This window comes from Rhipicephalus microplus, chromosome 4 (genome assembly GCF_043290135.1).
Source record: "Rhipicephalus microplus isolate Deutch F79 chromosome 4, USDA_Rmic, whole genome shotgun sequence".
Taxonomy (NCBI): domain Eukaryota; kingdom Metazoa; phylum Arthropoda; class Arachnida; order Ixodida; family Ixodidae; genus Rhipicephalus; species Rhipicephalus microplus.
The window spans coordinates 24859560-24883176 of record NC_134703.1 but is presented as its reverse complement, the minus strand read 5'-3'; the positions used below and the strand labels follow the sequence as shown (position 1 = coordinate 24883176).

The 23617-nt window shown below is 43.0% G+C and overlaps 2 protein-coding genes across 8 annotated transcripts in view; one reads left to right on the top strand and one right to left on the bottom strand.

Moving 5' to 3' along the window:
• LOC142814197 (uncharacterized) overlaps positions 1-23617 on the top strand; it is an 82316-nt gene that overhangs the window by 31492 nt on the left and 27207 nt on the right. For 3 of the 7 annotated variants that reach the window (XM_075892349.1, XM_075892347.1, XM_075892353.1), the window contains exons 2-4: positions 15337-15469; positions 17838-17999; positions 23469-23595. Coding sequence is in view for 2 of the 7 variants with exons in the window: in XM_075892353.1 (XP_075748468.1) it covers positions 17895-17999; positions 23469-23595 (232 nt within the window). In the remaining 5 variants the exon portion in view is untranslated. Of the gene's footprint in view, positions 1-15336; positions 15470-17837; positions 18000-18894; positions 18990-23468; positions 23596-23617 lie in introns of those variants that run through there. The other 4 variants (XM_075892350.1, XM_075892352.1, XM_075892348.1 and 1 more) reach the window with 3 other exon arrangements.
• The window catches only part of LOC119171364 (sodium-coupled monocarboxylate transporter 2), a 41726-nt gene continuing 20526 nt past the window's right edge, over positions 2418-23617 (bottom strand). The window contains exons 7-17 of the mRNA XM_037422215.2: positions 21311-21384; positions 18818-18958; positions 17062-17191; positions 15362-15450; positions 13428-13537; positions 11083-11150; positions 9930-10016; positions 7781-7941; positions 6248-6345; positions 4235-4401; positions 2418-3393 (exon numbers count right to left, since the gene is read on the bottom strand). Of these exons, the coding sequence (XP_037278112.2) occupies positions 3283-3393; positions 4235-4401; positions 6248-6345; positions 7781-7941; positions 9930-10016; positions 11083-11150; positions 13428-13537; positions 15362-15450; positions 17062-17191; positions 18818-18958; positions 21311-21384 (1236 nt within the window). The 3' untranslated portion in view covers positions 2418-3282. The remainder of the gene's footprint in view (positions 3394-4234; positions 4402-6247; positions 6346-7780; positions 7942-9929; positions 10017-11082; positions 11151-13427; positions 13538-15361; positions 15451-17061; positions 17192-18817; positions 18959-21310; positions 21385-23617) is intronic.

Below are 23617 nucleotides of genomic sequence, written 5' to 3'. Positions count from 1 at the left end.
CAAATAAATAAATAAAGCATGGCGTTTATTTATAAAAGTGCGTCAACTAAGCCATCGTTTGCATTAATTATTATTGTGTGCGCATAAAAGAGCCCTTTGACGCTGTCGGGAGTATCGTAAGATATATAAGTAAAAGTATTGGCGTTCTTCCTAAATTTACGAAAACTAAACGAAAGGAACGCGATTATTTTCTTTACCTCTTGCGGCCTTATTATAAACTGCGTCAAGTTTTGTTCACCTCACAGCTCGTGTTCAGGAAGGAGGATGATCAACACTGAACAACACTGCTGAACACTTTTATTGATTTTTTCATAGTTTCAATAAAACATATATACAAAAACGGAACTCTTCACTGACAATGATCGACGCCTAAATGGTGCGATGTGAGCGAAGTCCATGTGGTTTGTCGTTGCTTACAAGAGCGTAGCACCATCAGTTCAATACAATCAAAAAACATAAATGCCAAGTACACATGAACAACAATATCCTTCATTGTATTGTAGCCTTTCGTAATATTTCGAGATCCGGTCGTTCAGTACAACGAATAAACCAAAGTATAACAGACACATTTTCAAATGACGATCTCCTTCCAACAACACCTAACAATGCACTTTAAGCAACATACCCTTGTTTTCCCCGCTTCTTTAGTACGAGCATTAACGATGCTTGAAGTACTGTGACTGCATTCGAAGTCTGTACTATGAAACAAAAATAGTGCCTATAACAAGATGTGAAATGAAACGCTCTTTCATTGCTTACTTCAAATTCACTATTTCGACTATAACGCAGCGTTTATCTATCACTGTCGTATATTGTTGGTTCCCCACTTCAAATAGAAGGTAGAAGAAGACAAATAGATCATCCTATAAAGTTTCCTTGTCACCCCCCCTTGAGCAACGCTGTTCCCTTCCTTGAGAATAGTAACTTGAGGCCCCAGAAACATAATTTTCCGAAGTTTGAGTGCGTTAAAAAAAATGACATGCGGAGCTTTTATTGATTAAAGAAAAGAAAGCAGGCAGTTAAATAGAAACATTCAGAAAGAGATGCCGGAAGCATAAGTTGAGAAATGCATGGGGCTATAGTACTATAAATAACAACCGCAAAAGAAATTTTATAATGGAGGCCGGAAAAAAGAGAATTAAAGATTGAGAGACAAACTGGCCTTAAACCTACACTTTCTTTTTGGAGATAGCCTCATAACGACTAGTACTCTGACAATAATTTGGCCCCGCCGCGGTGGTCTAGTGGTTAAGGTACTCGGCTGCTGACCCGCAGGTCGCGGGTTCAAATCCCGGCTGCGGCGGCTGCATTTCCGATGGAGGCGGAAATGTTGTAGGCCCGTGTGCTCAGATTTGGGTGCACGTTAAAGAACCCCAGGTGATCGAAATCTCCGGAGCCCTCCACTACGGCGTCTCTCATAATCATATGGTGGTTTTGGGACGTTAAACCCCACATATCAATCAATCAATTATCTGACGATAATTTTTGTTTTTGTATCACCATCATACGTTTGTAGCCGTGCAGGTTCGATAATGCGTATGCAGAAGTATACGTAATAAAAAATCGCATCTGTGTGCAGCATAGTTGTCTATCGTCCTGCCACACGTATGCCGTTTGAGTATTTCAGCTTTCTCATTCGGCGTAATGACTGACTGCACCATTATTTCGCGAATGCCCACTGTCAAGCGCGATGACTAGTAATGTATCATATTCTCAAGATTGGACATGGCTTTTACAAAGCGGCTGGTACTGTGCTTGGGACCAAAACTGTACGTAAAGCGCAATGTGAACGTACATTGTTATTTCTATAAGGTGCCTAATGTTGCCCCAAACGCGAAAAGTTTGGCGAGTAGATGTTACGTAGATGTGTGAGTAGATGTGTGCAGATGTTAGTGCAGATGTTACGTCTGTCTGCGAGCCGCATCGCAGTGGATATACATTAGGCTAATAGTATGCATAACTGACAACAATCAAATATACGGGGAGAGTCGCTAGTCACCTTTTGACAGCAGAGTTGGTAAACCTGAAAAAATAGAGCTGATGATAGCCTCTCAAATTGACGATGAAGAAAGGGCGACCTACAAAGGTGCCTAAAACATACATATAATTCTTTGGTGCTACAAATTGAAGAGATGTACATGATCAGACAAGAGAAGTATTGTTTCATGAAGAGTTGATAATGCAATCAGCTTCCGGAAGAGATAGATCACGAACATATAACAATGACACAATGACAACTGTTTCAGCGAGAATCAGAGCGTAGTTGTAATTCTTAAATACAAGTCTGAAGTGTCCACCGCACTATATATATATATATATATATATATATATATATATATATATATATATATATATATATATATATATATATATATATATATATATATATATATATATATATATACGTACATGGGAGAGCTCGTGCGCTGATTGATGTTTCACGGGAATACTCATTTGAGCTTTTACCCCAAATCGTTGTGAATGAGTAGATTGTTAAGACTCACTCACATGGAACTAGCATGCATCGAGCACAATCCCGAGGCAGTTTTAATACGCCAACATTATTTCACAATTAAGCTACCTTGAGAAGTAACAACCAGTGAAGTATAAAGAGTAGGAAAGAAAAGGAAAGCGCTCGAGTAAGTATTTCTGAGCTTGTGCTGTGCAGTGAAAGGAGGAAAAAAAAGCAATAGGACATCAATTCAGCTAGATAGAAATTGAACCATGAAAATCGCCAAGTAAAAAAGCAATACCTTAAATGAGTTGAAGTAAAACATTTCAAAAGCGAAGGTGCTGTACCACGCTGAGTTCCGCAGAACGCCTCGCCACGGTGGTCTAGTGGCTAAGGTACTCGTCTGCTGACCCGCTGGTCGCGGGATCGAATCCCGGCTGCGGCGGCTGCGTTTCCGATGGAGGCGGAAACGTTGTAGGCCCGTGTGCTCATATTTGGGTGCACGTTAAAGAACTCCAGGCGGTCGAAATTTCCGGAGCCCTCCGCTACGGCGTCTCTCATGATCATGTGGTGGTTTTGGGACGTTAAACCCCACAGATACGTGCCACAGAAAGCAAAAGAAGTCATGGGGCTTACGCGGTTGCGAAGCGTAGCCTTTACGTAATATTTGGTCGTTCACTTGAAAATGATAGTCTTGAGTCACTTCTTTTCTTTGTACTAGCTCCACTGCGTGACACGTCCATAATTTAAGGCGTATAAGTCACAGTATGATATTATAAACTATAGCTAAACAGTTCGTCAACCTAAAATATCACAGTCTTTCCGCCCGCCTACATGGCTGTGTGTTCCGTGCCGTCGTCATTGGTCATCGCGTAGTTCACGTGACCATTGGTGTAGCTCACTATCTCGCGGAGTTTCTCTGGTTTCTCGGGGGAGTCATCCTGGAACAGAGAAATGACGGAAGTTAGGCGGAAGCTCCCTACTAGACAGTAGCGTGGCAAGAAACTTTTAAGGAAGAGAGGGGGATATCGAAACCTGAAATCCTCCATCCCCTTTCCCCTCCCCTGGCGACACCCGTGTTTTTAGGACTGTGGTTCTCAAACGGAGGTACGCAAAATCATTTCCCCTTTTGACTGTTTTGTTTCACCGTATGACAAATGTGCATTGCTACAAAGCAAACTTTTCATGAGATGTCTGCAAAGTTCTTGTTGCAGCTTTCTACGATATAGAAGCATACTTTTTCTAGCCTTGCATACTTGTAAAGTAAACATAGCTAGAAACAGGCTTAATTGACTCCAGACCGCACAACTTATTGACAGGTCGTTGAGATCGAATTGACGAGGTACTTTTGTTTCACCATTCTTTGCCAGGTATGAATAAAAGGCAACTATTTCCCGCCGCTTGATCCGTTGGAAATTTTGACCCCCCTTCCCCCCCCCCCCCATCTCCACGTTTTCTCTCACCGCAAGGGATCGCCGATAAGCTCCACCCATGTATGAGAGGTCCCAGGAACATCCATAACTGAGAACCACTCTACTAGGAAGTTATCCCAGGTTATGCTATAATGCGTTTCATTCTCGCCAGTTGCTTATCGGGCTCTTTCCGTTAGAATTATAGCTATAAACATCAATAGAGAAAAATGTTTATAATGAAGAATAATTTCAGTAGTATCATATTGCTTTGCGCGAAGCAAAAGGGTGATTGAAATATTATTTGATTATCTTATTGCCTACATTAACCTAGGCGTCCTAACCTTTCCAGCATTACAACGATGTCCCTCACCTGGATCACCTCTATCTTCAAGGGCTCCTTGATAACTTGTTTTTGCTCCTTGATGACCTGTTGTTCCTTGGTGTTTTGTTCTTCGTCCTTGGCTCTCGTCCTTATATAGTACTGCCTAATACCCGGTGCTAACAGTCTTGGGTCCACATCAGCCGCGTTCTTTGTTCCTGTGTGCGAACATGACAGCTACGGTCACTCTTTTTACTAATTTGAGTATATAAGTACGCTCTATTAAACTGAGTTACTTTTGGTATATTTAGTAGATATATTCTCAGTAGCAGTGCTCTAGCATGCCTAAGCCAGAATAATTTGCACCAGCTGGGCAGTGTTTGCAGACCTTTGTGCTGATTTTGGCTGAAGAAAAGCAGCGAGAGGGAGAAGGTAAAATAAAGGCAGGAAAGTTAAACATATCACACTGGACTTATAAATGTATTTCGTTGGAGGGCAAGTGGAAAGAGGAATAAAGGAAGTGTCGAAATTTGCGAAATCTGGGCAGGTTAACAAATATCCTGGTGAGCTTTAATAATCCCTAAATTTTGTAAGCGGAATTAAGTAGCTTTGCAAACGTAAGACATTCAACTTTGTGCACAATTTTCTTTATTGACCGTTTGATCGGGACGTCGAACAACTTACTTCAATTAATTAACATTCGCAGGAACAATCATAAAGCCTTTGTGCAGGCGTACTCAAAAAATAAAATAATAAAAATAAAAAATGCAATACAGTGTTGAGAAAAACAAATCAAGAGCGGTGAGAATGTATAAAAAAAGAAATCAGCGCGAAATGAAAAGTACAAAAGAAGAGAGAATCATGGCATGGCAGTGAGAAATAAAAGGGAATATACTCAACTATATGTGGAAAGCTTCCTGAAAAATGAAGAATCTGTACATTGTGAAAAACTATCTTAAGAAAGTGCAAAGCTGAGATAAAAACAATGACAGTGTACTGTGAAAAACATCGAGATCATGACAGTTAACAATATACATACTTTGTATTCTGCACTAGAGTGTTGAAATAAGTTAGCAGGCACATGAAATGGTCGATTTTCTCTGGATAACTTTCGCGGAAACCGAAAATTTAAACAACCGAGAAGCGAAGGGCAGGATATCGTACCGGGAATTATAGTTTGTAAGGAAATAAGAGGTCAGCGCGATTTTGTCGGCAGTGAAGTGATGTCAATAATAATAACCCGGTGGTGTTAGAACGAGATGCAGAGTCATTTCTAGCAGAACTATGGTTGTAAATGCTTATGAATCTTTTTTTTTTCTGAACTCGCTCAATAGCGTCACTGCCAGACTTAGCGATGCCATTCCTGGTCACTGAAGCGTACTCAAGTTGAGGTAGACATATTTCGGCGTACAATTTCTGGAAGGCTGATGGAGAACTGAATTTCCGAGAGATTCTACAAACATAGCCAAGAGAATTCCGAATACCACGCATGGCAGCACGTTTTGTGCGAGCATAAAAAATTAGCATGCCAGCAAAAAACACCGACATCACTGAATTCATAAACCTCACATAAGGACATGGTATTGACAGAGTATGTGAATGACACGATGGATGTTTTCTGATATATACTCAAGAATTTGTTCTTTGAGGTACTCAGACGAAGGTTATTCTTATCAACACACTCGGAGAAAGAACACAAACCTGACTGCAGCAAGCGACAGCCATTGACTGAATGAATTTCCTTAAATATCTTGATGTCATCAGCATACAAGAGAAAAGAAGAATGAGTAACTGCAAAAAAACATCGTTAACGTAAATTAAAAAATAGCGTGGACATAACAGCGACCCTTGAGGAACTCCACTAGTCACTTTGTACAAGGAAGACGTTTGGCCATTTTGAAATAAAGACGTTTGGCCAATATAAATACATGGCCCGTATCATTTTGCCTACATCAAAATAGAGGCCGGTATCCAAACCCGCAACCTTTGGGTCAGCAGTCGAGCACAACGACCATGGCGGCGAAAGTTGCAAACTTAGGATGGTGCAAATACGACGGTACTCACCACGAATGAGCGTGATGGTTACAGCTACGAAGATAGTGGAAAGGAAGCTGATTACTGGAATCCACATGTACGATATGTGGTAGAGATCGTATACGCCTCTGAAAACAAAGAGCAAGCGAAACGTGTGGTTTGAATATTAGTGCACTTAGCGTATGACAGAGTCTAGTGGACATCGTACTGCGTTTCGGCCAGCTTTTATGGTGTTCAGCTGATCCTAACTATATAAACCAAATATTTTGACTACTGTCTCATCGTTTCTCCATAAATATGGAATTGTTCGGTAATTAAAACATCGTAGCTTAAGAGAGCCATTATTCTTTGGTCATAATCCATGTTATGTGAGTTAATTGTCCTCGTTTTCAAAAACAAGCTGGCAAAATTTTAGCGCATTCGGTCAACCCGGTTGATTTGAAATTGCATATTTTCATAAATACGCCAATGGCCTGAGAGTTTGGCAACACTGACACACTCGCAAGTTATGACGCAACAAGCTGCTTGCTTTTCAGGATTTACATTCTGGCAAAGGATTTTGCTCCGTGATCAGACGAATGCGTAATCGAGCTATTTGAGTTTTCTTGAAGTTTGCGTTGAAGTTTAACGATCAGTAGCGCTGAAACTTTGGTACAACACTACGGCATGGCTCCTTGTTAAACATCACGTCGCACAGGTCATGGCAAAATAGACGTCACCGGCAATGGATAATGTTTAAAACCGGCGCCTTCTAAGACTCACTTAGCACTGAGATATATTTTGCCATCCATTTTTCATATATGTACAGGTACAATACATTTTCTAGTTATATATCTATATTCTGAATACCGCATATTGCTTAATCAGCGTGTCATGTCCCCTCGGTGTTGCAGGGGAGTTTTGCGAAAAGAAATCACTATTTCAGTAAATGTATGTTAACCATCAGCAAATAATAGCTTGAATACTGCACGTTCTGCCGTTATTGCGCTGAAAGAGTAGTCAGACATGTTGGCACATTTCTACGTCAAAGCACCAGCTCACCCAACAGCCAACTCTTTCGATGTTGGCACACTTTGCTGTGTCGTAGAATGCAAGCAGATATGTACTTACACGGCCGCAAGATAAAATACTCAGTTTTTGCTCTATGGTTGGTTCAACAACGCTAAAATTTACAGGCGGGAGAAGGAGGTCCAATGTCCGCGTGTTATTATCCCATTAGTTTCTATGGAAGTGTGGCCTGTGAACGTTTGACAAGGACTGAACGTTAAGAATGTCAGTGAACGGGTCTCAATGTGCACCTTGTGCCTTGAAAATTAGAAATTTTTTTTCGCAGATGAAAAATTCATTAAAAAGGCATACATTGAATTATTTCCTTCGAATTGATACCACTGTTGTCATGTACCAAAGAGTGGACCAAAATGCAATTTTTATAAGCGCAGACGTTTCCCCACTTTTTCAAGATCGCGCTATCACATAGTTGCCCCGAAGATGGCGAACGTTGTTTGCGAGTGAACAGACAAGCGCAGCAAACTGTTGTCCATAGCGAGGATCAGCGCATCTCACCCCGTGTAGTATGTTCGATGAGGCGGCACTCTGAGCGTGTAGTTGAAGGCGCAGGCGTCCACGGTTGTGCGCGCGACAACGGGCTTTCGAGGGTAGACCATGCCGCCAATGGCGACCCAGAAGGACAGCGCCATGCCCGTTAACATGGACACGATGACGGTCTGTAAATAATAATAATAATAATAATAATAATAATAATAATAATAATAATAATAATAATAATAATAATAATAATAATAATAATAATAATAATAATAATAATAATAATAATAATAAAGCCAGTGCCCAGTTATACGCCCTATAAACTCTTAACTCATTCCCAGTGTCCTACATTTAGGACGCTGAAACTTTTCAGCGTAACTCGAATGTTTTTTTCTGTAAAAAAGGTAGCGCCACCTAAGGTGTGTTTACGATGCCCTGTTTTCGTCACATGCAAATCTAGGTGATCGCTGGGCTACAATTAGCCATGTGCTGGCAGTCACAAAATGGCTATTTCACGTGCATGTAACTGAGAGCCATACCGCGAAAAAAATAAAAATATGTAATACAGAGTCAAATTGCTCTCGATGCTGTTGATATTTTTGTCGATTGTTCGTCAGTTATTGGGTGTGCAGTAACTTTTGTATGACAACAATAGGCGCTAATGTTTTTGTTCACGGTGTGTCAAACATGAGTGTCCTACATACAGGACGGCTCCAAATCATTGTTTGAGAGATCTTTTTTAAATAAAAGCCTTGCTCTGTTTTCTGAGGTTGTAGAAGCAATCATTTTGGGAAAATAAATTAGTTTTGTTAGTTTTCTCAAGTTTGGGCATATATGGGTTGAATGCACTGCATCGAGCACAATCACAGCCTCGGTTTGATCCGGGATACCTGGCTCTCCAGTCTCGATCCCCTCGTAAAATACGGTCTGAATCACACTTGTTCAGAGTGGTATTCAAAGCAGCTTGCTGATCTGGTCGAAATAGCGAACTTCGATGCGTTTCTACCGTCTAGGCGAAATAGAGAAAAACTCCAAACACACAGAAAAAAAAAATCGGCTTATCCCCCGTATTTTCGCAGAATGTGTAGGTTTGACTGCTGATGGGACTCCTGACATTTATTCTTTGCATTCGTCGGGTCGAGATTTTCTTGACGCGCACGCGTTAAGGATTACCCATGTGTCTTCTCGTCGTTCCTGGGTAGGGATACTAAGTGTCAATTATCTGTGGCACACACCCGCATACCAGTAGCACATACACGTCTGCGGTTATGTGCGACTGTTTGGCGGGAAGTGTTTCACGATGTACGCGACGGTATTGTGACGTTATTCGTGTCTTGTCCAGCGCGTCACATTCGGCAAACTGTCTTACCCTCTTATACTAATTTTGGTTCAATTTAGCCAATTTGAGGGGTGATCCTGAGAGCAGCCAGACGTAAGCGGATAGATAGATAGATAGATAGATAGATAGATAGATAGATAGATAGATAGATAGATAGATAGATAGATAGATAGATAGATAGATAGATAGATAGATAGATAGATAGATAGATAGATAGATAGATAGATAGATAGATAGATAGATAGATAGATAGATAGATAGATAGATAGATAGATATCAAAAGTGCTTGCAGTACGCAAGGAAATGAAAAGATGGTGCTAGGGACGGTAAGGGACTCTATAACGCGCGGCTGTGCAAGCTGGTGACCTTCGTGCTTGCGCCGCAAATATTTCGTTATGCTACCTCACGTTAGCCACAAGTTTTCGTTCATGCCTAAATTATAGCACAAGGATCTATTATGCGGCATGTCTATGTTTAGCATCATTCGGTCTCTGCACACTTTTGCGAAAAACAGCGGCTCAAGCGTTCGACCGGCCTCTAGACTATATAAAGTACTTATTTGGACCGGTTTGTACATGATTAACGAATCGAAAAAAAAAACACTGCGTAACACAGGACAGTGACAGAGAAGGACTCAGTGCTTTCTCCGTCTCTGTCACGGTCCTGTGTTACGCACTGTTTTTTTTTTTTTTTGCTTCATCCTCTAGATAAATGTGATTCAGACTCTACTTACAGTATTTCAGCTTGCGCCATTACATATACCGCACAGTTTCGAATGACAAATTAATGAAAATGCTAAACATTGTTGCTGAAAACCAATAGGCTCACCCCGCCTCCACACCATGGGTACAGGAGGCCGAGAAAGAATATTCCTCCGGAGGCGCCCACGAAGCAGCCCGTCGTGACGAAAGTTGCCTGTAAACGAAACCCCGAGTCACTTCCTCGTACGTGTCACATTGTCATGCGAATTATCGCAAAACGATTATGTGCATATTAGCTGCGCCACGTTGGCCGCGTGTACGAGTAAATATGTGCAGTAAGCGGGCTTTGCCTATACGATGACATTACTGAAAAAGGGGCACGACAGTCGGCTCAGCCGTAGTGCGCACTGGTATGTAGGTGAAGACTGTCTTGAGCATTGAGCTTGCATCTATTTATTCTTGGGGTTGGCGGGTTGCTAAGCCATAAGAAAAAGTACACTGCAACGCAGCAACTTTTTTAATTCGCACTTCTGAACCCATATCGAAATAATAATAATAATAATAATAATAATAATAATAATAATAATAATAATAATAATAATAATAATAATAATAATAATAATAATAATAATAATAATAATAATAATAATAATAATAATAATTATTATTATTATTATTATTATTATTATTATTATTATTATTATTATTATTATTATTATTATTATTATTATTATTATTATTATTATTATTATTCCGAATCAATTAGGTTATCCTTTATTTCAGTATATGCACTCTGTGCTAGTCATCATCACGCCCTGACAAGTGTTGCTGAGTTGCAGCTCAGTTTCAGAGTTTATATTCTCCGCATGTCCGGTTTGTTTCTTCTCTTGATATGTAATCGCATTTACCCAACAAGTCGAGAAATGAATGCAACGATTTGGTTAATTGTTTTTTTTAGGGGCGGAGCTTCTTAGGCAGTAGGTAGTTCCCTTCTCCGTGTGTAGTATGTCGTCACCTCTAGTTTATGACTTCCTCAATAGATGGCGTTGTGTGTATACGCCTTCGGGAACAATATAACTAGACGGCGTTAGTGGTTTCCACATCATTCATGGACGGACCGATGGATGGAAGCAAGAACGAACGGACGGAGAGAAGCACGGACGGACGGATAGAAGCACGGACGGGCAGTAACTTCACCCAACTCATCATTCACTACGTGGATATGTTGCGTTTTTTTTTTTTTCAATAACAGCAAGGACTCAAAGTTTAGGTTGACTCACCGAAAGGATGGAAGGCAGGGTGCCGGCAAGAAATGCGATGACAATCGTCAGAAGACCGTAGGTGGCCGCTGAAACAGGAACAGAAATAGTCTTCAGAAAAGTCTCAATTATAGCACGACATCAGGCTGTCTTCTCCAAAAAAATTTTCAGATAAAGCTGCCTTCATTTTTCATTACTAAGGCGAAAGCCATACATGCCTCTAGAAACAGGAAATTTTACCGTCGGTGGTGACCGTCCTATGACGGAGATGAGTGATGCAAGAAAATCGTCGCGCCATGACGTCAATGTATGACATGTCATGACGTCACAGATATGAAACCTTTGTGACGTCATTGTGACGTCACAAATTCTGGCGTTATGTCATGGCGTAAGGACACACGATGCCATTGTAGCACCTTCTTTGGGGTGGTGGACGAAACCGGAGAAACTGGACAGTGCGCCACCTCAAGACAACAAAATGAATACGGTGCTTGGCAGTGGTGCATGAAGCAATGTCTCATGTTTTCTGCTCCCTAATGGGTAAACTGCGAAGAAAAAGACGACTTTTGTCATAGAATCGTCTTAGGCGAATCCACAAGGTATCCTGTGAGTTTTAAGGTTTCCTTCTCTGTAAGGTGAGATTTCTTCATCGGAAGGCTTTTATGGCTCTTTTCGGCGACGACTGGATGACGCCTTACCGAAATGGTTTGCTTGGGTGGTATATGATCTAAACAGGCTCATGCACCTGCAAGCTAAGATTCGTCTCTGCCTGTATGCCGCCCCTACTATCACTTAGCATGATTTAAAGGAAGAGGAGCGGTACCAAGTGCGCATTGTTCCCAGTAGACTGTCGTTGCCACCACCAGTTACTGTTAGTGAGGTTCAATTATTCAGTAACCATTGTACTGGTAATTTGACAAGCACTAACGCAGTTATCATAATGTCAATGAGACATATGTAAGCATGCATACTCAAACGACATCTAACTGCGTTATTCTCAACGTACTAATTGCGTGCTCATTTCTCTTGGCTGATAAAGAAAGCCCACGAAATACCAAACAAAGAGCTGAGCTAGGTTGCAGGTATTCGTTCTACAAGAGAGAGGGCGTGCAAACGCGGACACAAGAAGTAAGTCTGGGCATCTTTGAAAATGGAGAAATAACACGGGAATACGCACCCGCTTGCAAAAAACAAACAACGTTCTCAAATAATCCAAGTGCAAGCAACGGATTTGCCTGTTGTCCGTCGCCAGAGACAGCGTTTCATACTCTGGAGTCTGGAAAGCTCGCAGGTGGGGCGCCAACAGGCGTCAAATCGCGCAGTGATTCACTGGACTCGATTGTCTACGGCATGAGAATAATACTGATTTCACGCTCGACTGTTTTCATTGATAATATGGCTGGAGCATTTTTCTGATTACAGGCTCACTCGCGTTAAGACTAAAGCGAATAAAGCCTTAAGACTAAAGCGTTCGGCCGGGGAGTGGCATGTGGGGTGATCAACATTTATTTATTTATTTATTTATTTATTTATTTATTTATATTCAAGAGAAAAAAATGCTCTCTTCTTTCTTTTTCTTCTTTATTCTTTATTCAAAAAAAAAAAAACCTTACGGGCCCCAGAACAGGGCATTGGGTAAGGGGGGGGAGGAATCGGAATGGTACAGACAGGTAACGAACAGTTTACAGGCAGGATCAGCGCAAGAACAACGAAAAACTATATATATATATATATATATATAAATGAGATCACATTTTAGGCTATACAGGGCGAGGTAAATTTGAGGGAATACAGCACTTGTTGATGTGAACATGGCGACAGAGGGATACATTTCAAAATAAAAGACAAGGGGAATATAAATCACCGTTACGCAATGCACTCAGATTACAAAAACAGGGTCACATGGTGAACAGAGTGAGTAGCTGACGGCGAAATGTATCGGGATTAGATATGGAGGCTATGCAATCAGGGAGGTCATTCTAAAGACGAACTTCTTGCTTCACTCACTCTCGTTATACCTGCTTTATTATATTTTTGCGTTAATTCGAAGATCACGAATGGAAGGTTTCAAACAGATTTCTCGTACTGATCAGCCTGCTTACTCATTTACTTTCTGTATTACTGACTGTCAGTCATGCAACCACCACTCATAGGGGAAGTCGGGCCTAAAGATATATGACAAAAATTGCGCGCAGGACAAGATTTGTGGGCACATGCAGTGCGGAGAACAGTGTTACCTTCGTACTGCATTATGCATCAAGTTAGATTTTTAGGATTTCAACGCAAATGAAGCATGCAAAAGAAAAAAACGAACTTCAACTACTATAAAGACTAGAATCAGGTGTAATGACACCATCAGCACGCACCGATCGCTTTCGTTGCCCACATGACACCTTTCGGAGACAGCTTCAGCCTGGGCTTTAAGAAATCCTCCCATGTGATGGCGGCCAATGCGTTGTAGCCAGACGACATCGTGCTGGAATATATATGAGAAGCGAAACCAACCAATCGTCAAATCACGAAAATGTATGAGTACTGCGTATAAACTCGGGACGCTAGAGTTTCGGCAAGCGCCATTGACTGGGCTCGGTAATGGTGGCGAATGTGGAGCGTTCAGTAAATTACGAGTGTCACTAAGTACGCGATCCCAGGCACATGTGCTCCCAATAGGCGTTTCGCTGTAGTTGGGTCTACACATCACGCTGCACCCTGATCGCAAGCGATACTGCGCTTTTTGCGATCGAGCGGCCTCTCTGAACGATTGTAGCCAGAACACTCTTTTCTCTTCCGGTTGTGTGTGTGTGTGTGTGTGTGTGTGTGTGTGTGTGTGTGTGTGTGTGTGTGTGTGTGTGTGTGTGTGTGTGTGTGTTTTCTCCCGAGTGTGGACAAGCGTTGTTTATTCTCTTTTTCTCTCTCTCTCTCTGCACACTCTTTCTTGCCCATTCACCATCCCACAGTGCTGGGTAGCAAACCGTATGCTAATAATATCAGGCTAACCTTTCGGCCTTCCACTTTATCTGTCTCCCTTCTTTGTGTCTACACCTAAGGGGATGAAATGGCAGTTTTAATCGTAGTTGGGATGTAGAAACAGCACAAAAATTATAGACAAGGACGAAATAAGGGACGACACTACACTGGTTTTCGCAACTAAACTTTATTGGAAGACACCCGCACATATATCGTACAATCGACCCGGTCACGTGGCAAACCAAAGGCGTCTGCAACTTCGCAAACCAAAGGCGTCTATAATTTTTGCGCTGTTTTTACATTCCAAGTATGAGCCCCCACTAGCCCAACCTTCGCTATTATTTTAATCGTAGCCCTATGAAATAGCCAGCAGGACAAGTGCCACGGTATGGATTTAGGTTCTGATCCCAATTGCGACGGAAAATTCCAGCCGGCTACCCGCAGTGTGGCGACTACCCTTGCTGCCCTGTAATATACAAGGCTATGCCAGCGTGCCTGGATAGCAAAGTGTTTAGGACGCTGACCAACGAATTACGCGCGCACGTGGGTACGCGGGTTTGAATACCACCTCGCGAAGAATTTTTCCCGACAGTAGTTTTTCGCTTGCTTTACATCTTCTTTCCCGTCTCTATGTTTTTCTCTCCCTCTCTGTACTCGTTCCCTCACCCATCATGGTTATTGCAGGGCACGCGCCCTATGCGACTTCCCCTAATTTTGCAGCGCATACCCTACAAGATGACAGTTGCAGGGTCAACACTTCATGGCTGGCATAAACATCATCACTGTTCAATGGCTTTCGACTGGGCTAATTGGGGCTGCCATAACAATGTGTTGTTAATTAGCGCTTGTTTTTGTGCGTCCCTTCTTCGTCCGTGTCTCAGGGTGTGTCGTAAGCTGTTATGGTTCACTATTGAAATTGTTTTTGCTTGTAATTTTTCTAATGTCTCGTTATGTCGAGCTCGAAACAGCTCTTTTCCAGTGTTTTCCATTATCTGGCTTTTTTGTGGTTTCTTATGGTTATATCCGCAATTGAACCATCATGCAACTGTTGCTCAGTGAAGTTTTCCTACATTTACATTTACGTCTTTACCACCTGACCAATGTAGCTCACTACGTCAAACGTGACACGGCGGGATCTATAGAGTTTGTGATTTGGTTCTGTGACATGATTGATCGACGGCTTCCTTGTGATTTTTCTGTTGTAGGCAGTATTAGCATTCTCCTAGAATCATTTCTGTTAGTATTGACTGGTGTGACAGTTTACAGGTGCTTAATGACTGACGAGACTTTCGGTGAACCTTCGTGCAGTGATAGACATGTGTGACCGTCATACCTGAGTGATCCACTGTAGACAGCTGTGACGAAAAGCCCTGTCATGCCCGGCAAGTGACCCAAGTTGTCCATAACAAAGTACGGCATCATCTGCGAACGAAAAAGGGAAGTACGTTCATCCAATGCTCGCATATAGTTGAAGGGACGTTGTTTTCTTTTTTCCGAGTTCGTTGTTGCGACTAAGAAACAACAATGTGACCAAGCTGGTGATTCACAGCAGTCAAATATCAAATGAAAAATCTTTGGTGTACCACCCTAACTCTGGCGGTGCTTTGGCGGTTCCATGCGTTACGGGTTGAAAACGTTAACGTTACATCGTCAAAGTGGGATGCTACGCTACGCAGTACGGATTTAAGGACGCAGCTATGGGCAGTCCAAGTGGCCCACAACGCGGCGAAGAGGTTAGGCCTATCTATTCCGACGTGGGAGGGGCCCGCTACGTGCTAGTTTACGCCCTCACCTACCTAAATAAAGGTTTCCCATACCATACCACTCTAACTAACACTTAGACGAGGTAAGGTGAAAACTGTTAGACATTCATTATTTCGTATTTTTTGGCGCTGTTTTCAGAGCTTTCTGTTAAAGCCACCCTTCTCCCCGCACATTGCTTTTGCGTGATTACGGGATGCTAGAACCAATGTGGCAATCTTCAGAACCCATTCAGACACATAAGCGGGTTCGCAGGTGAATTATTCCTTAAATTCAACTGCTTTAACAACGAGGCTGCTTAACTTATCGGTAACTTGTGTTGGACTGGGCTGAACTACCCAGCTGGGTTAGCGCACGGGAATATGGCAAACCCCACAACCGAGTACAGCAGGTGCGAACGTTTCACGAAACCTCTGCTCGGACAAGCGCAGCACGTGAAACACGTAAAAGAGATAAAGGGAGAAAGCGATAGGAATAAGCACAGAAAAAAGAGAGAGTTGGAGGGTTTGAAGAAATAAAATAATATAAAAACAGCGCCGAACAGCAATGGGCCGTCCAGCAGGCCCACGAAGCGGCCGCCAGGTACTCACTGTCGGTCCCTACGCGGGAGACGCCCGCTACGCGCTAAGCGCATCCTGCAGGACTGAAATGAAGTTTTTTCATTCCACTCCATTCCAACAGAGAAGGCATATAGAGAAAGAGCTAGAGAGGGACACGAAAAAGAGATGCAGAAGGCAGAGTACATTATAGAGAAACGAAGAAAGACATAAGGAGTAAAAAGAAAGAAAAGGAAAGGAGTGACCAGGGAGAAAAAGCGAGAAATAGAAATAAAGGTAGAAAAGGCTGACTCGGTGTACCCGAGGGTACTGTGTCTCGCCGTTGTCAAAACGCAGATGATATCGAACCTGCAACCTCTCACACTTAGTAGCCCAAGGCATGGCTACTCCGCTTTTGTATAGTAGCTTCAGAAAAGTCTATTGGTTATTATTATTATTATTATTATTATTATTATTATTAGTAGTAGTAGTAGTAGTAGTAGTAGTAGTAGTAGTAGTAGTAGTAGTAGTAGTAGTAGTAGTAGTAGTAGTTAGTGTACCTGTTGTTGGGCTCGTGATTGAGCTCTCCCTGTAATGAGCAACAGTAATGCTTGACGGAAGGGGTTGTTGCTAATAAAGGAGCTGTTTTAACAAAGGAACGAGAAGTTCACCAAGGTAGCTGTTTAGATTTGTTTGATTTGGGCAATGACCAGTGTTCACTGTATTGTTCACTCACCTCGTCGTATTTCTTTATTACGGACGCCTTGACCGGGTCGCACTGGTGATAAAGCGCGAAAAGCACGAGACCACAAAACGCAGATAACGTCAGCGTGCCTCCGACGCCCAGCATGTTGATGTACAGTGCCCTGCAAATAAATAGAGTTAGAACAATGCATTTTGTTGAGCACACGTAGCTCCGTGAGCACACTTTAAGAAGAGAAACTCTCGCTGGGCAGACTGAGTATTGTCAACTGTCAGATTATACTCTTGACAGAGTCTTGGCATATTTTAAGATAATGAAGCAAAGAAAATTACCGCAGACCACCGGGTCTCTGAGGCCACGCATGCCGTAAATAGTTATGTTCCTCAATGTCACAGTTCGTTTACACATTCCCAGAAGTTGTGGACATCTGGACGTGGCGCCATCTCTCGGCAGCAAGAACGGTGGTGTGCCATAATTAACTCAATGAAAAATAGGCGAAAAAAATTATAATTCTTGAAACAATTTAGTTAGCAAAAGCGGCTCCGAGTTGTACGTAGCAGAGACCCACTCGTAAATTTTGGCAAAAATTCACTATCGCACTACCTGCGAGTGGCTTCCCAGGACAGTTGAATGCTACCCATAGAAACACACAGGATTCCGTTGTAAAATATTAAATGCTGTGGGAAGCTGGGTGGTTCGTAGTTCGGCTCTGTAACTTTGCCAGACCGTTCAAGTAAGTCTATGTTGCATAAAGCAGGGGATCGTTTTCGATAACTAACTTTTTTTTTATCAGATATGATTTTTTTCAGCTATCTTCCGTTAAGTTACAGCAGGCCAGCGCTGTCGCCGACCATAGATGGCGCTACATGCGCATGTCTCCAAATCCTGTTCACGGAAATGTGTACTGCGGGGACAGCGTGAGAGGTGAAGTGATCTGCGCTGCCATTCGATCTACTCTAACGCTTGCCGTGGTAAGAGTGCGACTGCTTCCGATTCTAACTCAGTGCATTGGCGTAAAAATATAAGTCGGTGCGTAATTTATCTTGTCAGTAGCTGCAACGCCCTCATCATGTCAAATACACCTTTCAATGTTGCTGTCTAGAAAGCAATCACTCCCAACTACAGTAGCCACCCACTTGCTCCTATGTGACATCGAACTTAGCATTTTCATCACGTAGGTTGCAACATTATTAGCAGGTGGGCTTGTTTGTAATTGATACTGGTTGGGTGAACTGGAAGCGCGGCAAAAGACAACGGACAGGGAAAAGACACAACACAAGCGCTCACGTTCTTCCTCGTCCTTTGTCTGTTCCCGCGCTCAGAGTTCACTGAACCACGAAGGATTTCATCACGAGTCATGCTGTGTCATGTTGTACAGGGTCGTTGACATCTATAGGACGAACACCTCACAAGTGCGCAAGACCTCAAAAAGCTTATGTTTAAAACATAATTCGAAAAATAATTCCAGTGCTTTTAGGCATCCAGATTAGACGTCAGTAACGTATGCTGTCGGGCTAGTTGGTGCGTAACTGGGCAGAACATGGTTGGCGCAAACTTAAAAGACGTCGAAAGAAGAGACTCGGAAGACATTTCCGAGTCTCTTCTTTCGACGTCTTTTAAGTTTGCGCCAACGATGTTCTGCGCAGATTAGACGTCATATAAGGCACATTTCTTGAAGTACAATATATAGACTTTCTGGATTTGACAGCTTTAACACTAATCGAGTTTCCACATTGGGCGTGATCGACTCTTTACCTTAATATGCATGCATGCAGTTGCGTATACTCACGCGCGAGCCTTGTTAATGGACTTGAGGCTGCAGTAGCGCTGAATCATGGTCTGGTTGGTGCACATGCTCATGGTCCAGGTTATCGTGGAACCGATGACGACACTCCAGAAGGTGAACGTCTTCTGAAAGTCGAAGCTCATGCTTGCCGTCGGCAAGCAGCAAGGGACAGTTTGTAAGCATACATACATCTCCGTACAGATTCAAAAGCAGGCGGGCCAATATTGCATTGCTATACCAAGCTGTAGTGCGCATCGCGACATTAGAGAATTACAGAATGAGAGTGCTTTAGCTAGTAAACTACGTTCGATGATCCCGCGCAGCCCATTGAGAATTTGAGAGATTTTGAGAGTGACTACCTACTATCAGTCCACGGTTGCTTGAAAATGGCTTCAGTTTTAGGATATTTTATATTCGCATGAAGGAAGGTAAGGCGTGCGAACACACAGACAAGAGAAGAGAATGCAGTTTCTGTTTTCTGGTCCCTCGCCTCGAGTCCCGTCTGTGTTGTCTTTCACGACTAATACCCAACTGGTTCAACCTTATGCGGCTTTATATGATATAAGTAAGCTGTTGATGCGATCGATTCGCAAGTTTGTCAAAGTACGTCGAGACATCAGACGCCTCGCACTGATTACCGGCGTCATCTGTGACTGCGCGTAATGGCCGAGTTGGGCTCAAATTAAGCCCCCTGTGCTGGATTATGTGGGCAGATCGCGAAGAACACGTCTCCAGTGCCGGTTGATACTTAAGAGAAGGATGAGGGAACGAAGGAAAGGCAGGGAGTTCAACTGGACGCGTGTCCAGTTTGCTACCCTACACTCGGGGGAAAGGGTTAAAAGAAAAAGGAGAAGGTGCTTTCAGTCTACAATCGGCGTCAAGTGAAACACGAACAGCGGAGTGCGAGCCGCAAACAATATACAAGGTGTAGTGTACGCCTTTCAGTCATCATCATCATTATCATCATCATCATCATACTGACTACGTCCACTGCAGGACAAAGGCCTCTCCCATGTTCCGCCAGTTAACCCGGTTCTGTGCTTGCTGCTGCCAATTTATACCCACAGACTTCTTAATCTCATCTGCCCACCTAATCTTCTGTCTCCCCCTAACCCGCTTGCCTTCTCTGGGAATCCAGTTAGCTACCCTTAATGACCAGCGGTTATCCTGTCTACGTGCTACATGCCCGGCCCATGTCAATTTCCTCTTCTTGATTTCAACTATTATATCCTTAACCCCCGTTGTTCCCTAATCCACTCTGCTCTCTTCTTGTCTCTTAAGGTTACACCTACCATTTTTCTTTCCATTGCTCGCTGCGTCGTCCTCAATTTAAGGTAAACCCTCTTTGTAAGTCTCCAGCTTTTTGCTCCGTAGCTAAGTACCATCACCATAAGTCATCACCATAAATCAGTCATCACCATAAATCACTCCGCACCGCACATCCGGTGCGGCAGCACTGCGCGATTCCCCTATACAGTGCGAAACCTTCGCTTCTGTTCTAGTTCTGATATTCCAAACGCGTAGAGAACAAAAATAAAATAAAAAAGTGAAAAGTACCAAAAGCACATGTTACGCCCTCGATGGCTCTTATCATCGGCATATCGGAACTAGAACGTTAGCAAAACCATTACAAGGGATCGCGAAACGCTGCCGAAACGAATGTGCGATGCTTTCAAAGGTGGTGACTAGATGAGGCGCACTATACCGTTGCTAATACTTAAACCTCACGCTCCACTGTTGGCGTTTCATTTGACGCCGACAGCACACGTGTGCCTGTTCGTTACACACTTACAAGCGATCGATTAACCCGGTCGATTTTAACAGCAGTTGTGAGTCGTATAGAGCATCAACAAAGTGTTGTTACAGTTCTACAAATAAACGCAGCCCCGCCATGGTGGTCTAGTGGCTAAGGTACCCGGCTGCTGATCCGCAGGTCGCGGGATCGAATCCCGGCTGCGGCGGCTGCATTTCCGATGGAGGCGGAAATGTTGTAGGCCCGTGTGCTCAGATTTGAGTGCACGTTAAAGAACCCCAGGTGGTCGATATTTCCGGAGTGCTCCACTTCGGCGTCTCTCATAATCATATGGTGGTTTCGGGACGTTGAAACCCACATATCAATCAATCAATCAACCACTATTAGCCAGCTCAAGTGGAGGCCACCTTTGTGTTTTCGATCGTTATAACTGACCATGTGAGCCTTATAGGGACTCAACGGTTCCATGACCGTGTAAACGCCTGACTTGATTGATATTAATATAAGCGCTTTTAAGCCTCGTTGTCTCACGATACGCAACAAAACCTGTACTCAGTCAACTTCAGGTGTTTCTTTTATTTACTTGTAGCTTAGAAAGTTTCCACTTTATACAACGAGTATTTCATATCTTGTGCGCGTGCAGCCGCCAGCATAAAGCATTGCAAAACGCGGCCCGTACGTGTGATGCACGCATATTTCCCGGATTTAGACATCTATTGAGATGACATGCATATGATACCTACTCGAAAAATTCAAGCAATCCATGCTTGTCCACAACGTCGAAAACTGCAGTTGGCCCACCAGTTGTCATCAAACCCTGTAAGAGTGACAAGCAAGAACGTAGTTTGAAATACGCTCCAAATTGACATCTCAGAAACGAACTTGCAGTCACAAGTCAGTTCTCGCACGCCTTCAGTAGATACCTGAACCAACTTATGAGAAATTAAGCAGAAACAGTGGTTTTCTTTTTCTTTTTTTTCCTATACACTTTCCTTAGCCATTTGTTGAACCACATGATCCCTCTGGCATAACGAAGCGAAGACAGTATGCGCTTTCGTTAATGCTGGGAAAAGCATGAGACAAATTGACTTACATACAGACTAAACATTGGTGTGATAATTCGCTTAATTTTATATTGGCAAAGTCTTCTTGCTATGTTGAAATTCAATGGTATTAATAACACTCCGGGAGCGTAGGAGAGGAGTGAGGGGGAGAGGCGCGTATGCGCTTTAAGAGTGGTCACGCCGCACACCGGAATTGAGATCGACCGTAATAAGACACTTTTAGTTGGGCGTACGTAACGAGCCTACGTACGTGGCACGATACGTTGCGTACGCTGCATGCGAAGCGCTCCACGACACTTTTAGTTCACTGTATTGACCGTACCGAGATACGTTTGGTTGCACTAGATGTATGTTCTTATAGAAATAAAGCAGCTTTTGGGTGTTTTTTAGCGCCCTCGTTCGGTAGCAGCGCAACATCGTCCCTCAAAGTAAAATATACTCGGTTTGGGCCGGCTTTGTTGCTATCTGGTTCCTATACCAATCGAGATATCATGAGAGCGTCACGCCACGTAAGCTTCGCCTCGTCACGTTTACGCACGCCACGCTTCTTTTTTTTTTTTTGGGGGGGGGGGGAGGGGGAGGAGGTACGCGCGCATCTCTGAAATAGATGCGTTACGTACTGCGCATGCGCAGTTCTCTCCCATGGCAACGCGGTGTACGTGGCTCGTTACGAGGGCCCAACTAAAAGTGTCTGATATGGTAACGATAAGACGCTTCGCATATCAAATGGCGATTCTTGCAATACGCAATCCTTGAAACAGCGAAGCTCGACGATGCTGAAATCTAATCTATTCGGTTTTAGGTCGTTGCAAGGCCAGACCATGCTTGGTTGTTTCTAGGTTGATTCTCAGCGCAGAGTGGTTCGAGTTAAACCAGTCGCAGACACCGAACTAATACGAGCACGTCATCGTTCACGTATAGTGGGGCTTCAATGGCTTTGTGATCTTCTCACAGCCACTGGGTACCGTGGATTTTTTTTTCCCTTTGTACGTACCGCTGAATCACTCCGTACAGATGTCTGAGCAAAGCTGAACCGTGTGGCCACAGTGTTTATCGCTGGTTTAGTACCGGCTGTTTGTTAAAGGTTTTTCTCAATTGCTGGTTACTTCTGCCTTAAAATCTTAATCGTGTTTTTTTTTTTTCGCCCGTCTGTTGCCTCCGTTTTTTTAGTGAACCTGCGCTGAATAGTTGTATGTGCGAAAGTTCTGGGGCACATACCCGTTCGCGGTGAGGGAGTGTTCGGTACACATTTTCACCCGCAAAATTTTTTAACGGCCGGCCTAAATGTACTCGCTGTTAGAACCCGCTCATAATACCCCCTTCATACTTCCCTGAAGGACGGGGCCCAGATATGAAGTACCTACTGTTACAGGTTCTATTTTAGAGGGTGTCAATCTGGAGTGCCAGGGGTTATCTTTGACCTAGTCCGAGAGTGTTGTTCACTTGAAAACAAACGTTCTCAAGTGCGCATTCAATTGATAAACTGCTTCAGTAGCGTTGCCGAACCCGCCAAGTCATTATTTTTCTGGGACAAAAATAAAACAAGAGTCTTTAACTGGGACAGAGTGGGCAAATGGAGCTAGGTATGAAAGTGCCTTATTAACTGCTTTTCTTTCTTTCTTTGTTTCTTTCTTTCTTTCTTTCTTTCTTTCTTTCTTTCTTCTTTCGTTCCTTTCTTTCTCTGTTTCTTTTCTTCTTTCTTTCATTCTTTATTTTCTTGTTCCTTGTTTTCTTTCTTTCTTTCTTTCTTTCTTTCTTTCTTTCTTTCTTTATTTATTTCTTGCTTTCTTTCTGGAGCAATGTTCACTACTAAATTCAGCGTTCTATTTTATCATAGGTAGCCACCGTCCCCAGAACGCCATTTGCGGGCTGTGTCGCCATTGCTTCTTTTACGTTCCTTCCACCGTTCGTTGTCCCACAGCCTTTATGTTGCTACCGTGGCACCAACGCCACCAGCTTTACAGGTAAGTGAATACGAACTTCGCC